The sequence below is a fragment of the Paramisgurnus dabryanus genome, chromosome 5, assembly GCF_030506205.2.
Source record: "Paramisgurnus dabryanus chromosome 5, PD_genome_1.1, whole genome shotgun sequence".
NCBI classification, from domain to species: Eukaryota; Metazoa; Chordata; class Actinopteri; order Cypriniformes; family Cobitidae; genus Paramisgurnus; species Paramisgurnus dabryanus.
In genome coordinates this window covers 37,232,598-37,248,623 of record NC_133341.1, presented here as the reverse complement: position 1 = coordinate 37,248,623, position 16,026 = coordinate 37,232,598, and the positions used below count along the sequence as shown (strand labels likewise).

Genomic DNA, 16,026 nt, shown 5'->3' with positions numbered 1-16,026 from the left:
TTAAAATTATATAAATAAATTATAATTATATTTAAATATAAAAATGTATATACACATGTTCTTAAATATATACTTGCATCTGTGTGTATTTTTATATGCATAATTATTGTACAGAGTACACAAACACATATGTAAACAAAACCTTTTATTCTGCAAACGTTTAGTTACGGTTAGTCGCGATTAATCGTTTTGTAGCCCTTTTTTTTTTTTTACCATGGCATCTAAGAATTTTTAATGTTTTTGAATAGGGCATTTACTACCGGTACCCCACCTGCACCAAGATATCATCATTCTGCCGTTGTGTATGGAAGCAGCATGTTTGTTTTCGGTAGGTTAACCTTACAGTTACACATGTCCTTTGATGCTGCTTGCTCTCTTCGTTCCTATGCATGTAATGTTTTGTTTGTTAAATTATAGGTGGCTACACCGGAGACATATATTCAAACTCTAACTTGAAAAATAAAAATGATCTGTTTGAGTACAAGTTCGCCACCGGACAGTGGACAGAATGGAAGGTGGAGGGACGGTAAATCACTGTAGTTTCTCATCTCTGATAGGATATATAGAGTATAATAATCTTTTTTTTTTGTCTGAAAGATGTTTATACTTTTTATTTTAGCTTGGTTGCCAGATCTGCCCATGGAGCCACAGTCTATAATGACAAACTCTGGATTTTTGCTGGATATGATGGAAATGCCAGGTTAATGTTGTTTCTGCCCTTTACAATGCACAACTTACCACTCAATCATTCACAAACAAATGTATTGCAAATCAAAATGTTGAGATTAAATGTTACTATTCGTTAATAGGCATAAATATTCTAATTCTTTTAAATAGGCTGAATGATATGTGGACCATAAGTCTTCAGGACCGTGAGCAGGCATACTGGGAAGAGGTGACTATGATTTATACAAAGTTGAATTATATAAGTGTTAGATTACATTTACATTTAGGTTTTTAGAAGTTGCTTTTATTCGAAGCAAGAAAACAAGCCATTCTTATGCATTAATATGAGAAGTGTTGTACAAAGTTACTTTCCGCTTCGGCATTCTTTAGAGACAGCCTGTTTAGGGAGAAAGATGTTTTTTTAACATTAACACAAACTTCTGCTAGTGAAAATATGTTATGCTGTTTCTTATGTATTGCTTTTTTGTCACTTAGATTGAACAAAGTGGTGAAATTCCCCCCTCCTGCTGTAACTTCCCTGTAGCCGTATGTCGGGATAAGATGTTTGTCTTTTCCGGCCAGAGTGGAGCCAAGATCACCAACAACCTCTTTCAGTTTGAATTCAAAGGCCACATGTTAGTATAGCAGTGACAGTGTTGTCACATGAAATTTTATACTGTATGTCAGCGGTTTTCAAAGTGTCGGGCGTGGAGCAGTCAGAAAAAGCTGTGTTTAACCTTATGCAGCATGATGCAGACCGATCAAAATATGATGTCAAACTACCGCAAGAGCGTATGAATGTGTATGAAAGCACAGCTGAAATGCACAGGTTTTGAAACTTTTGCGATACTTTGATGTCATACGCTGATCGGTCTACACAGCACCATATGAAGTTAAACACACCTATATGCTTCTCTGTGCCAATGTGTACATTGTGTCAAAAGAGAGACCCACTGTCTTTGACTTTAAATACTCTTGCTGTATGTATTGTGTACATGTGAGTAGAGGTGTAATATTTGTAGTCGGCTGATTACTGTTTTGTCTTTTGCAGATGGACCCGTATCCCAACTGAGCACTTGCTACGTGGATCCCCTCCACCACCCCAGAGGCGCTATGGACACACAATGGTGGCATTTGACCGTCACCTGTATGTGTTTGGAGGGGCGGCCGACAACACACTGCCTAATGAACTTCACTGCTATGACGTGGACTCGCAGACTTGGGAGGTCATTCAGCCCAGCACAGACAGTGAGGTATAGAAGAACATTAAAGAATTACAGAAACACACGAGCCAATATGTTTATTACATACATTTCGGAGAAGTCAAGAAGGAAGAAGTCTTCCATTATGTTTGTGGCATTTTTGTTTTTTCTAACCGTCATGTCAATTTCTGTCAGATGCCTAGTGGGAGGCTGTTTCATGCAGCGGCTGTTATCCACGATGCCATGTACATCTTTGGGGGGACCGTGGACAATAACGTCCGCAGTGGAGAAATGTACCGATTTCAGGTGAGATTAATTATAAAAAAATATATAAAATTAATTACAATTTAACAAATTGTCTAAACAGTTAAAATTACTTTATTTTTGTTTTAGTTTTCCTGCTATCCAAAGTGCACACTTCATGAGGACTATGGGAAGCTGTGGGAAAACCGTCAGTTCTGTGATGTAGAGTTTATCTTGGGGGAGGTTAGTTTTAATATATGCATTTAAATAAATGCACTTAAATTGCATTTGAAATTATACATTTTATGTTGTTTTAAATAATTGCCTACAATATTTGTGAGCCTGGACCACAAAACCAGTCATAAGTTGCACGGGTGTATTTGTAGCAATAGCCAACAATACATTCTATAGGTCAACATTATAGATTTTTAATGCCAAAAATCATTAGGATATTAGGTAAAGATCATGTTCCATAAAGATATTTTGTACATTTCCTACCGTGAAATTAAAAATGTATTTCCTACCGTATTACAAATGTATTAATTATAAGTAATATGTGTTGTTAAGGACTTCATCTGGACAACTTTTAAGGAGATCTTCTCAATATTTAGAGTTTTTTGCACCCTCAGATTTTCAAATAGTTGTCCTATCCTAGCAGCTTATTTATTAATATTTTAGATTATATATGAACCTCAATAAAAAAAAATTACCCTGGTTTTGTTGTTCAGGGCCACATGTTATAATTAAATTACAGTATTTTCTGGACTATAAGTCGCGGTACTCTGACTGTCCAAAATGCCATTTGTGCTCACAGAGGGAGGAAAAGGTTCTTGGTCACATTGCCATAGTAACAGCTCGCTGTAAGTGGCTCCGAAAGAAAATCCTACAGGCGAGAGATCGACAGAAACAGGTTTATTTTCCTTTTTGAACGTGCATGTACATAATCAAAAAATAAACAGAATACTAGTGAGAAATTTCAAAGAAATGACATTATTTAATGACATATATAACTATTTATATTGGGTATTGCATTTTTTTTATTTAAAAAGTCTTGATTTAAATATTTTTGTAGAGGATTAAACAGGAAGGCAATGAGGAGGGTGAGGAGTCCGGCGGTCAGAAGCAAAGCTCTGGGAGTAGGCGGTCCTCCACAGGACCTCCTTTATTAGAAGTGTCAATCAGAGAGGCTGACGCTCAACCGTTTGAGGTTTTGATGCAGTTCCTGTACACAGACAAAATACAGTATCCACGCAGAGGTGTGTTACTTTGAAAACTGTACAATACTTATTGATGCAGTGCGTGTCCCACATCTGCTGTACATGTCGTGTACTTGTCATGGCTCTCTGCAGGTCATGTCCAGGATGTGCTGTTGATCATGGACGTTTATAAACTTGCTCTGAGTTTTAAACTGTCCAGACTGGAACAGCTCTGTGTTCAGTACATTGAAGCATCGGTGGACCTGCAGAACGTCTTGAGTGTTTGTGAAAATGCAAACAAACTTCAGTTGGACCAGCTTAAGGTAAAGAGACATTGGACGCTCCATCCATCCATGGCCGTGTATTAAGATGCATTTTGGTCATGATGAGAGAGACTCATTCCCATTCATATTCAGAGTACTGCTGCTTGTGTTGTTAGTAAACATGCTAGACAACTTTTAGCCAAAATCTGTAAAAAAAAAAAATGGCAGCTGACATCTTGTGGCAGTGACATCATTTGTAGCCAGAGTCTGCGCTGTAGTAATCGTGAGGTGGAGCAGCGGTATCAAGGCTCCGCCCATTTCCCTGTTTAACTCAATCACAGTCACACAAATCATGTCGTCACACCCCTTTTTAATAGCATCTTATAACTAAAACCAAACATACTGTAAAACACTTAAAAGTACATCAGCGTGATAAGAAATAACTAAAATAAAAGAAACAATCTTTGGGAAAAATTCACAAACAAAAAAAATCTAATTGTCTTCTATCTCTCTGTTTCCGTCTTTCAGGAACATTGTCTTAATTTTGTCGTGAAGGAGAGTCACTTTAACCAGGTTATCATGACTAAGGAGTTTGAACATCTGTCCACACCACTGATTGTGGAGATAGTAAGACGCAAACAGCAGCCACCGCCGAGAATATATTCTGATCAGCCAGTTGATATAGGTATAAATAAACATGATCTTTCCCCGCAAACACACATGCAGTTATGCTCAGATTGCTTTAAAAATCATTTCGGTGTTTTCTTTACGTTTTAGGCACATCTCTTGTGCAAGACATGAAGGCTTGTCTGGAGGGGGCGGGGCATGAGTTCTGTGACATCATCCTTTTGCTTGACGGTCATCCACGCCCCGCACACAAGGCCATACTGGCCGCTCGCTCCAGGTGACTTAAAACTTTGGTCTAATGACTTTAACAGCAAGTCGACAAACCTATTTTACTATAAAAACAGTACCTTGGTTAACCAGTTGATTTTTTTTCTTTTCAGTTATTTTGAGGCAATGTTCCGCTCCTTCATGCCAGAAGATGGGCAGGTGAATATTTCCATAGGAGAGATGGTTCCCAGCACGCAGGCTTTTGAATCCATGCTACGCTATATCTATTATGGAGACGTAAACATGCCTCCGGAAGACTCGCTGTATCCTTTCACACTGCTCTGGACTCTCAAGTTTTTTTTCAAAATGCTATAAATCTATTGAATCAAAATATAAATGTGCATTCATCTTTGCCATGTTATATTAATTTAGTTGGCGAGTGGTATACACTGCTTAAAAAATTTAACATTAATGGCATTAATCAAAACACTTACTTTGTCATATTAAGAACACTGTCATTGATCAGCTGTAAGATACTTTGGTCCTGCTCGATTTTCGTTGACTTTGAGTAAAATAATGGAAAGTTTTTCATAAGATCACCTGGGGTCAATGTGTTAGCTTGACAGAAGCTTGATGCTGTCGTGTGAGTACAAGCAACAGCTGGCATTTTTCCTTCGCCCGAATGCTTTTCACGTAAACTATTCGATTTTGAAGGCTTTTGTTCCTTCCACGCCACAGAAAACCACCAAAGGTTTATTAATGGCATCAAATTATTATTTTGTTTTTGTTTGTTTGTTGATCACGAAGTATAAAGTAGATGAGGAAAACTAGGATTCTGTGTGTATTCAAAGCGCTGCCATTGTTGTTTACAATGCGTGGAATGGTGCGCTGTGATTGGTTGAGCGGATTTATTGCATTCCTCAGACAAGGAGGACTGGCGTTTATTGCGTTTTGGGAAAAAAATTGAGAAAAGATGACAGAATAACACGGCGGATATCGGATTATGCGTAAAATTAAGAATTTACTTTTTAACTCTTTCACCGCCAGCGTTTTTAAAAAAAGTTGCCAGCCAGCGCCAGCGTTTTTCATGATTTTCACTAAAGTTTAATGCCTTCCAGAAAATGTTCTTCTTTAAATATATAAACATACAATATACCAAATGAAAGAACACATTTTAAGCAAAAAGCAGAGATAATTCCATTTTTGTGACGGACTTTTCATAGAGATCCCATTCAGAGCGATCTTTAAAACAGACACGGACATGCAGCAGCTTGCCATAGGGCAATACTTCCGGGTTTAAAAAGTTGCGGAAGGGCGCCACCTGGTGGATAATAGCGGTATTGCGGAAAGAGGGAAAATCTCGTTATTGGCGGGGAAGCGTTTTCTCTTAATTGACGAGATATCTCGTCAATGGCGGTGAAAAAGTTAATACTGACCTGATACAATACTGATTTTGGCGGTAACTAATTTTTTAAAAATGGTATTTATCATGTTTTGAAACCAAACTCTTAATTTATAACTTGCCAAATCGTAATTAAATGCAGTCCTGTCTCCATTTTCTAAGCATGCCTTGTTTTATTTACTGTTGTTTACTAGGTTATCAATACCACCGAACAACTTGATTGAAACGCACCTAATTAGTTTGTTTTACTTTTTGTGCGAATTTCAAAAAGAAATTGCTTCACGTTTTGATAGAAACCCAGTTATGGGTTGCTCCCGAAAGTCACGTGTCATTTGCATAAACTTAAATTCTGACGTGTAGCTGCTCAACACGCCCACTTCCTGTCACCAACAGTCACTGTTCCACACATTGCCGGAAGTCAAGCTTTCATTGAAATTAACAAGATCGTGTCGCTACACCGTAGCTAGTATAGAAACTGCATGCAGCATTATTGTACAGACTCTATTCAAATTCGAATTGTAGAAGTCTTATGCATCTTCTGTGTTTACAAACTTTATACATAGTTTTTAAGAATTTAATTTTGAAAGATTAAAGGAATCGTCTACTCATTTTCAATATTAAAATGTTATTACCTTAACTAAGAAGAGTTGATACATCCCTCTATCATCTGTGTGCGTGCACGTAAGCGCTGGAGTGCGCTGCGACACTTCGATAGCATTTAGCTTAGCCCCATTCATTCAATGGTACCACTCAGAGATAAAGTTAGAAGTGACCAAACACATCAACGTTTTTCCTATTTAAGACGAGTAGTTATACGACCAAGTTTGGTTGTACTAAATCAAACGTAGCGCTTTTCTAAGCGGATTTAAAAGAGGAACTATCGACTCTGCGCAGTAACACCCTCCCTCTCCCATTAAGAGAGGGAGAAGGGGAGCGGATTTTTCAGGTGAGTTGAGGTACTCCCAAAAGTGCTGTTCCGCCATACAATATAGTTCCTCTATTAAATCCGCTTAGAAAAGCGCTACGTTTTATTTTGTACCACCAAACTTGGTCGTATAACTACTCGTCTTAAATAGGAAAAACGTTGATGTGTTTGGTCACTTCTAACTTTATCTCTGAGTGGTACCATTGAATGAATGGGGCTAAGCTAAATGCTATCGAAGTGTTGCAGCGCACTCCAGCGCTTACGTGCACGCACTAAGATGATAGAGGGATGTATCAACTCTTCTTAGTTAAGGTAATAACATATTTTAATATTGAAAATGAGTAGACTATTCCTTTAAAAGACCCACTGCATTGCCTTGAGTTGACGTAAGTTCCATCGAAACAGGAAGTAAGGGTGGGTCATATTGTGTTTTTACATCACAGATGGGGATCTGATAGGAAGCTGAAGTGCAGAACGATGTCATAAAATCGTTGATCCGTATTGGCGCAAATAAGGAACTCTTCAATGCTTTTGTTTTCGAAATGCATATTTCCCAAATTTTTTGGTGCACACTACTTTATAGATCTTTAAGTCTGACTTGTTCATATTAAAAGCCAAAAAACTACAATTTTGATTTTATGGTCACTTTAAATGTTAAAAAATGGTGATATTATAACATTTGCATTCCTGAACTCTAGCACAGATATCTTTTCGCAGCACCTTATTACTACGGTTTCTCCAACAACAGACTTCAGGCCTACTGCAAGCAGAACCTGGAGATGAATGTTACTGTAGAAAATGTCTTACAGGTGTGTGTGTGTGTGTGTGTGTGTGTGTGTGTGTGTGTGTGTGTGTGTGTGTGTTTACATCCACAGTTTAACCCTGTAATAAAGTACAGCAGTCACATTAATTTTTTTCTTTGCTCTCAGATCTTGGAGGCCGCAGATAAGACTCAGGCTCTAGATATGAAGAAACACTGCCTGCATATAATCGTCCATCAGTTCACCAAGGTGGGTGTGCTATTGACCACAGCTTTAAGCGTGTGCTGGCTGCCTCGCTAACATACGTCCTCAAGACGACCAGTGTGATGTGAAGAACCACTGCAAACTCTTGACTTTAGCATGTATAATACAGACCATGGTTGTAACTACATTAAATATGTAAGGCCTGTTTCACACGTAGCGAAGTTATGGTCTTCACACTGTCCGCACGATTGGACAGCAGTGAAAGTGGAGTTGGATTGAGTGGCACGTGATTGGCTGCTTTATAAAGCCGAATCTTTTGACTTAGCCCTATACTGTAAATGTAATTGTCAACAGTCTTTTAATTAGCAAGTTTGTACGTTTTTATTTAAATGGCCTATTTTATAACTTAGTAATTTGTTCTAGTTGACTTCAATAGCCATAAAACCAATCTTCTGGTTTAGTTTTTATATTTAAAGACCTTTAACATTGAGTGAAAAGACGCCAAATAATTGTAGTATTTTATAAATGCCAGCGAGTGCCTTTATGAAAGTTATTTACATAAAATATTTTATATTCTGGTGCTGTTAGCCTCTCAGCTTCTTTTGGCTGTCTATTTTTTGTGTTCTCTTGCATGGCCTTTGTTGTTTACCATTTATTTCCTCGGTTCTCCTTCCTTCCCTAAAGGTGTCCAAGCTTCCCAACCTGCGATCGCTCAGCCAGCCACTGCTGTTGGACATCATTGACTCCCTGGCATCCCACATATCAGACAAACAGTGCACTGAGATGAGTTCTGATATATAGTATGTCCTTGCCTCTCCCATCCCTTCCCATTTACTTTAAACTCATTTAATCTTTTTTCCGTTCCGTCTTATATGTCCACCACTCCATCCAATACATATAATTTTGCCTCATACCCGTCCATGATAAGATTGCATCCTGTGTTTCGCTTTTGATTACCTTCAAGTATCTAATTTTAGTTGTCTGTTCGAAACATTATTTAATACGCCATACATTAAAGTTTTTTGTATTATGTTTCCAGGTTTTACCACATTTTATCACAATTTCAAAAGAAATTGTACTTGTTTGCATTACAGACCAAAATTTTCTCTTTTTTTTCGTATAAAAATATTTCTTTTTTTATTTGTATATTGAATATTCTCTTGTCTTGACTTGACTTAGGTGGTGTCTTGACTGACAGTCGTAACTTTAACATCATATAACAACAATTAATGATGGATTGTATTTACCCTGTGAGTTCTGTTTTATATGATATCCTGCACTTTATGAATATAGTAGTACAGACTTATTTATTCCTAAACCTTGTAGTAATGTTGCTATTGTTATGACGTGTAACGCCAGCACTCATCATTACAATGTAAGAGTATAATTATGTGGATCAATACAACTGTCAACATCAAGACTCTTGTATACCATAACCATAAAAATAAATCCAAGTTATCTGTTGTTCATGTGGGAACTATGCCTTAATAAATTGTGCAACACAGGGTAGTTAATGGTCTGATTTCATGTAATATATAAGGAAAGATTTAAAGGAACAGTATGTAGGATTGTGGCCAAAAGTGGTATTGCAATCACAAAACTTGTGGCTAAAACTGGTACTGCAATCACACAACTGGTGGCCATTAAACAAAATGATAACATAAACATCAGTTGAGGGCTGCAACTCCACTTTTTAAATGACAATATCCTGGCCAGACCACTGTTGTCAGCGATATAAGTATTTGAAATGAAAATGTGACCCGTCACGGAAACCAGGGACTCAAGTCGGCAGCACAAGTTTCGAGAAAATGAGAAACAAAGTTTTTTTTTCGAAATTTGTGATTTTCGTTTTATTGCAGAATCTGTTAGTTGAGATCACGAAGAAGCCTCTCCATGTTTGAGATAGCAGTTTTTGTATATTTAAAAGCGTACATTTTGCGGTTAAAATAGGCTTGTTTTTCCGGAGATTCTAGCGTGCAGCGGGGGGGGCGTCATTGTCTGTGTGTATATTTACATACTGTATAAGCTTGTGTTTTCGCCTCCGCCCCCAAAGGGAACAGCGTGACTACTAAATAAGGATAGTTCGCCCAAAAATGAAAATAATGTAAGTAATGACTTACCCTTATGTCGTTCTAAACTCGGAAGACCTCCGTTCATCTTCGGAACACAGTTTAAGATGTTTTATCGTTAGATTTAGTCCGAGAGCTTTCCCCTTCATTGAAAATCTATGTATGGTTTCCATGTCCAGAAAGTTAATAAAAACATCATCAAAGTAGTCCATGTGACATCAGTGGGTCAGTAAGATTGTGTTGATGCATCGAAAATACAGTTTGGTCCAAAAATAGCAGAATTACGACTTTATTCAGCATTGTCTTCTCTTCCGGCTCGAGCGTGAAGTCACGTGACTGTAGTGACGCGCTGCCCTGTTCCCAGTGCCGGCCTGAGCCTCTTGGGGGCCCTAAGCAGAATGTGTTTGGGGGCCCCCCTCCCACCACGCGGACACAAATGTCACGCTCTAATGTTACATTATAAATGAATAATAATTTAAATAATGAAAAAAATCTATACTTAAATAAAATACTTTATTCTTCAATGTGTCATGTCATATTAACAGGCTATGGAATGTTAACATTGGCCAACAAGAAAAACCTCATCTGCTGCATCATCAGCTGTGGAGACACTGACACTTGATGAAACATCAGGGGCGGGTGGAGTTGGTTGTGCTCCAAAGTACTTCAACAGTGTTCCTGAAAAAAATAGCATTGGATAAGTGCATAGTTGATCGAGCAGAATGAGTTTATTTTGCTTATTTTTCATTACTTACACAACAAGCAATAAATAAATAAATATAGGATAGCACTGTTACATCACTACCCACCATATAAATAAGATTGAAGTCCATTTTCATCACAGAAATCTCCCTACCCAACATGGTATTGGTATATATTCTCATAAAGTCCAATACCATCTCTTACCAAAGATCTTAGACAGAGAGCGCATGTGCTTTGCCTATGAAGCTGGAACGTTACCGATGTTGGAACGTTCACTTCAACACATACAGCAATGCTAGCTAGGGGTGTGATATATCACAAAACTCACGATTCGGATCACATTATGGTTTTTGAGGCACAGATCTGTTCATTTTTCGGATCAGCAGAATAAGGGGTTGGAAAAACTAATAAAAAAATGAAGAAATTACTTACAAACATTTATAAAAAGAACAAAGTTGCACATTAAGTAAGGGCTAAAATTAGCATTAGGAACAGAAATCAAATCAAATGAATCATAACACTTTATTGTATGAATTAAATATAATTATTCTTTTTTAGAGCTACAGAAGTGATTTCTCTTTGTCTTGGAAGGTTTGATTAACATTGATGACACAGACTTAAGTAGATTAATTAAGGTTACTGTCTCTTTAAGAGAAGCACGGACCTGGTTTCTGTCTAATCTATACATAAACCGTCTAAAGACATAAACAACTGTTTTTATTGGAAAAGAGTACTGTGGAGATCATTTTGTTTGTATGTGCCCTGTCAAGAACAGAAAGATTTTATGTGTGCCCTACTAAGTGCACTTATACGCGGCGGGCTCACACAGACGGAAATACAGACGGCGGAGCATAAAATCGTTATGTTCTTTTCAGTGCTCTATTCCTCAAATATATGTTAATGGACTACAGTATGACGCAAAATAGCGGAACTCTCTCTAAAGTTTAAACATCAAGTGTTAGTGTTCTGATCTCTGAAGGGAGCTGGGCTGGACAATTTAAACCGCATGGGCTTGCAGAATACTGCTCACTTTAGCGCCTTTTTGCGGGATAAAATGTTTAAAATCACTTGAAATGTTAACTTTTGCAAGCCTTTGAAACACGTGCAAATGATAAACTTTCACTATTTAAGCGCATGCGAGCCGAACCGTGGGTCGATCACGGTCACGGATAACGATCTGTCACACCACTAACACAAATTAAACATACTGTATATAATCATGCAAACATACCTTTATCTTGCTCTTTTTTCTCATCCTCGGTCCTTTTCTTTGTTCTCTTTTCGGCCCCAGAGGGATATATCCTTTTTTTTGACATGTCAAATGGCTCATCATTGTTTACAGTGAGTGACGACGTTGTGCACTTGTGCGCCGACGCGCAGGTGTCTATGTTGCGCCTGACTAAAACGCTAGCACTGCAGACACATAAGCTGTGTCCCAATTCAAGGGCTGCAACCTTATGAGCATTCGACCTTAAAAGATGAGCACTCGGTCTTTCGAGGTGGAAGCCTCAGAAGTTCGCGAAGAGAACTGAAATGAGACGGTCTAACCTTCGGAGGATCCATAATTAGCGTCACCTGCTGCACGCGCCCACATGCACGTTTCTGACTTATTAAAATAAATATGACATAAGAAAAATTATTAATTTATTTTAGAAATATGACACGTTGATGTATATTAAACTATTCAACAGTATACCAAATTAATCAACCTTATAAATATACGCAACATAAAAAGATTATTATTAACACAAAACATAACTTATAATAATAAAACAGTGACAAGAAAAAAATGTTTTCTGATAAATACACTTTTATTTAATAAAGGTTTTAATTGTTTATTTTAGAATATCCACCCATTATATGCAGCCGTTGCAGACGCGCAATGACTCTTGGGATATCCTCGGCTGTTAAGGATCCATTCGTTCTATCCTTAAAAGCGCGGAGAAATGAGGACGCATTTTGAGGCTTCATTCTAAGCATCCTTTGAAATGGGACGGCCTTACTGGCCTTAAGTCGCGCTGCTGTGACGCAATCGGTCTGAAAATACGTCCTTAGAAGGTCGCAGCCCTTGAATTGGGACACAGCTATAGTTGTCTGCAAATCAAAATTTTCTTGTCTTTAATTATTCATTTATAAATTCGTATTCATTCATTCATTCATCCATTTATATTACCTGTTTAAGTTATTTAATTGTATAAAAAATAAAAATAAAAAAAACGATTGGGGCGGGGGCCCCCTGGTGGCCAGCGGGGCCCTAAGCAGCCGCTTGGTTCGCTTATGCCTCGGGCCGGCCCTGCCTGTTCCTCAGATATGTTTGCTAAGTTTTTTTTTTTCAAACTTATAGCCTGCGTCTCCCCAGACTGTAAAGCTCGGGCGCACAAAACAAAAGAAAAATAAAAGAAGCTGGGGCGGAACAAATAACAGTCAGCCGCATCGTACGTCAGCCGCGTCACTGACTTTATGCGGCGCCGCAGTCGGAAGACGTCAAAGTACCGCGAGAGCTCTTCAAGAAATCTTACGGAGTAGTTTAATTTCCACTCGCTCTCGCGGTACTTTGACGTCATCTGTATGTCAGTTCTTGCAGCGCAGCATGAGTCCAAACACACAGAAGTTACACAGATATCGTTGTATTCTTCATATAATTGGCTACATGTTTTGTCTATCAATATTTTCCATGAAGTCATTGGCTGATGGAGGAACGAGCGAGCCATTGGTAACATCTCTAAAGGATGTCACGTTTTCGACGGTGCTGTTTGGATGATCTATTATACTACTTCCCTATTTTAAATACAAACTTTGAAGGCGGGTTCATGTGTTTAACGGAGTGTAAGCTCATATACCCTTACATGTTACGATTTAAATAGTCTTCAGATTATATATTATATTGTATTACCAGACATTCATGCGAAATCTGATGAAAACAATCTATATTTCACGGATTATACGCATTTGTGGACAAATATGGTCATTGGATAATCTGAAACAGACTGGATTCGACTTGTGATCCCCACAAAGGTAAAAGAGTCATGTTTATTTTTGCGGGTTGTCATTTGGTCATAAAATACTACATATGATGCTAGAACATCTCAAAAAGGGTTTTACAGGGGGCATGGCTTAGCTAAATGAGATGTAAATGAGCCCTATTGTCTCCCCCAGCTGGAAAGAAGAGTCCCTTTCGTCTCGATTTTCTCGGTTTGAGTATTTCTGAGTTCCTATATTCAAATGGCCACAACTTCTCCAAATCTTATCAGATTTCCATGTGTTACACATCGTTGGAAAGCTTAGAAACTGCACTTTCAGAATCTGTGAATAACTCAAAATGCCCAGATCCGACTTGTGTCCCTACTTTCCGTGACTGGTCACAAATGATTTCTTAATGTCTAGTGACATATCAGTGCCATTTTATGATTAATTGATATAAATTTCTTACATACTGTTCCTTTAAGGATGCATGCTCTGTTCTCTGAATAATCTCTCATTGTTAGTCACTTCAGCTTCTTATGGCTTATTGTTAAAGGAACAGTATGTAGGATTGTGGCCAAAACTGGTATTGCAACAACAAAACTTGTGGCTAAAACTGGTACTGCAATCACCCAACTGGTGGAAATGAAAATGATTTCTAAATGTCTAGTGACATATCAGGGCCATTTTATGATTAATTGATATAAATTTCTTACATACTGTTCCTTTAAGTTAGAGGACTGTACCAAAGCACAAGAAGAGAAATTTCTATGTGTGATGTTCAAACTGTAGAATATTCTTTGACCTTTGATCTTACATTGACCCAAATTTAACATGCTGATCTGGTTACATAAGATAAGAGAAGCTTAGCCTGCATAATAAAATCTTCAATGAGCAATGTCACTTGGGTTCAGGAAAACACTTTGCAGAAATTCAGAATCCTGCAGTAACATCCCTATACAAGGAGTCACATTTCTAGTAAAGTGTTTGCTGCTGTGTTCATTTACGCTGTATCTACTTTAAACACCAAGCAGAGCGAAACTTACAAAAAATTAGTTTCAAATAAGACAAAAATAAACAACGATTCCTGTAACGGCTAAATATTAACAATTAAAACCTTTGGGTGGGAGTGTACAGCAGGTGATGCAAACTATGGGTCCCCCGAAGACTAGACCGTCTCTTTTCAGTTCTTTTCGCGTACTTTGAAAGCCGTCACCTTCAAACTTTTGGCGTTTGTTCTGCACAAGGTTACAAAGTTATTTCAACGACTTTAAAAAATTCACCAGTCTACAGCAAACAAAACTACAAATGGAGAAGCTTTGAGACTGTTACTACTCTACCAAGAAGTGGGCATGCAGTCAAAATGACATGAGCACATCGAAGCCTCATCAATGATGAGGTAAAGAAACAACCCCCAATGACAGCCAAAGACTTGAAGGCATCATAGAAACTTGCTAACATCTCTGTTTATGAGTCTACAATACATAACAAACTGAACAAGCAGCAGGGTATCCACGGCAGGACACCACGAAGAACATTGCTGCACGCCTGAAGTTTGCAAAAGAGCACATTGACAATCCACAGCGGTATGGCAAAATGTTTTGTGGACTGATAAAACTAAGATTAAACTTTTTGGACAAAACACACAGCGCTACATCTGGCAAAGAAAAGGGTGGGTGATGCAACAGGACAACGGCCCAAAACACCAGAGCAAGTCCACAACTGAATGGCTTCAGAAAATGAAATCCGCCTTTTGAAGTGGCCAAGTTAGAGCCCAGACCTCAACCCAATAGAGAATCTTGAAGAGGGCCATACACATGAGACGTCCAAAGAATATGAAAGCACTAAAGCAGTTGGGCTGTGTTTTGGAGGAGGCGTGACTTTGGAAGGTGATTTAAATAGAAATCATGATTTTAGTGCTATTAGGCTAAAGTTAGCATTTTTCAAAATCAGATACCCTGCCTTTAAAGAAAATTTACATAAAACTACTGTAAATTACTTTAAGTATTAAGTAAAAGTGAGGCTCTTTTAAACAAACAGCGTGCAAGCATGACCTAGATGCAATTTCATACACATTTGGCGGTTTTCTGATGGTTTTTAATTTGATCGTGTGGGTAAAAATGGGTTGGGATCAATTTGGTGGGTTTTATACAGTTACATTATATAAGTTAATGAGTAAACAAAACCAAATTGTTCATGTACTTCCAATGCTGTGCAACCATAAGTTGTCCATATGTTCAGAATCAGAAATGCATCTACCTGGATTCTTCTTCTTTTAGTGATCTCCTTAAAATGAGTCACGGGAATGTTTACTGCCTTTCCAGATTATTTGTTTTTCGTGAAATGCTCTATACCTGTAAAATCAAATAAACGCACTCAACTGAGTAATTTTTATGTAGCTACACATGCTATGAATACAACCCTTAAGTCAAAAAATAATCTAAAGACAGGGCCCCAAAATTCTGCCTCGCATACCCCCCTTGAAACGGTTCATTGTGCCCCTGACTACACCTTTATCCTTTTCAAGTAAAAAATTGTCTGCCATCTTTGAAACTATTATACATGAGGAAATCTATATTCAATGTTCAAGGACAAATG

At 38.0% G+C, this 16,026-nt stretch overlaps 1 protein-coding gene and 1 long non-coding RNA gene across 2 annotated transcripts in view; one reads left to right on the top strand and one right to left on the bottom strand.

Moving 5' to 3' along the window:
* lztr1 (leucine zipper like post translational regulator 1) overlaps positions 1–9,205 on the top strand; it is a 27,239-nt gene extending 18,034 nt beyond the window's left edge. The window contains exons 3-19 of the mRNA XM_073814818.1: positions 249–328; positions 418–526; positions 620–700; positions 838–895; positions 1,162–1,301; positions 1,718–1,919; positions 2,064–2,174; positions 2,262–2,354; positions 2,926–3,021; positions 3,184–3,367; positions 3,461–3,630; positions 4,099–4,255; positions 4,348–4,474; positions 4,578–4,727; positions 7,435–7,540; positions 7,661–7,741; positions 8,381–9,205. Coding sequence (XP_073670919.1) covers positions 249–328; positions 418–526; positions 620–700; positions 838–895; positions 1,162–1,301; positions 1,718–1,919; positions 2,064–2,174; positions 2,262–2,354; positions 2,926–3,021; positions 3,184–3,367; positions 3,461–3,630; positions 4,099–4,255; positions 4,348–4,474; positions 4,578–4,727; positions 7,435–7,540; positions 7,661–7,741; positions 8,381–8,497 — 2,062 coding nt within the window. The 3' untranslated portion in view covers positions 8,498–9,205. The remainder of the gene's footprint in view (positions 1–248; positions 329–417; positions 527–619; positions 701–837; positions 896–1,161; positions 1,302–1,717; positions 1,920–2,063; positions 2,175–2,261; positions 2,355–2,925; positions 3,022–3,183; positions 3,368–3,460; positions 3,631–4,098; positions 4,256–4,347; positions 4,475–4,577; positions 4,728–7,434; positions 7,541–7,660; positions 7,742–8,380) is intronic.
* Positions 9,206–10,259: 1,054 nt separating this feature from the next.
* LOC135732146 (uncharacterized) lies at positions 10,260–11,829 on the bottom strand. Its single transcript, XR_010526714.2, has 2 exons — positions 11,699–11,829; positions 10,260–10,443 (listed from the first exon to the last, which is right to left on the bottom strand). It is a non-coding gene; the product is annotated as an uncharacterized lncRNA (long non-coding RNA).
* Between the last annotated feature and the right edge of the window lie 4,197 nt (positions 11,830–16,026).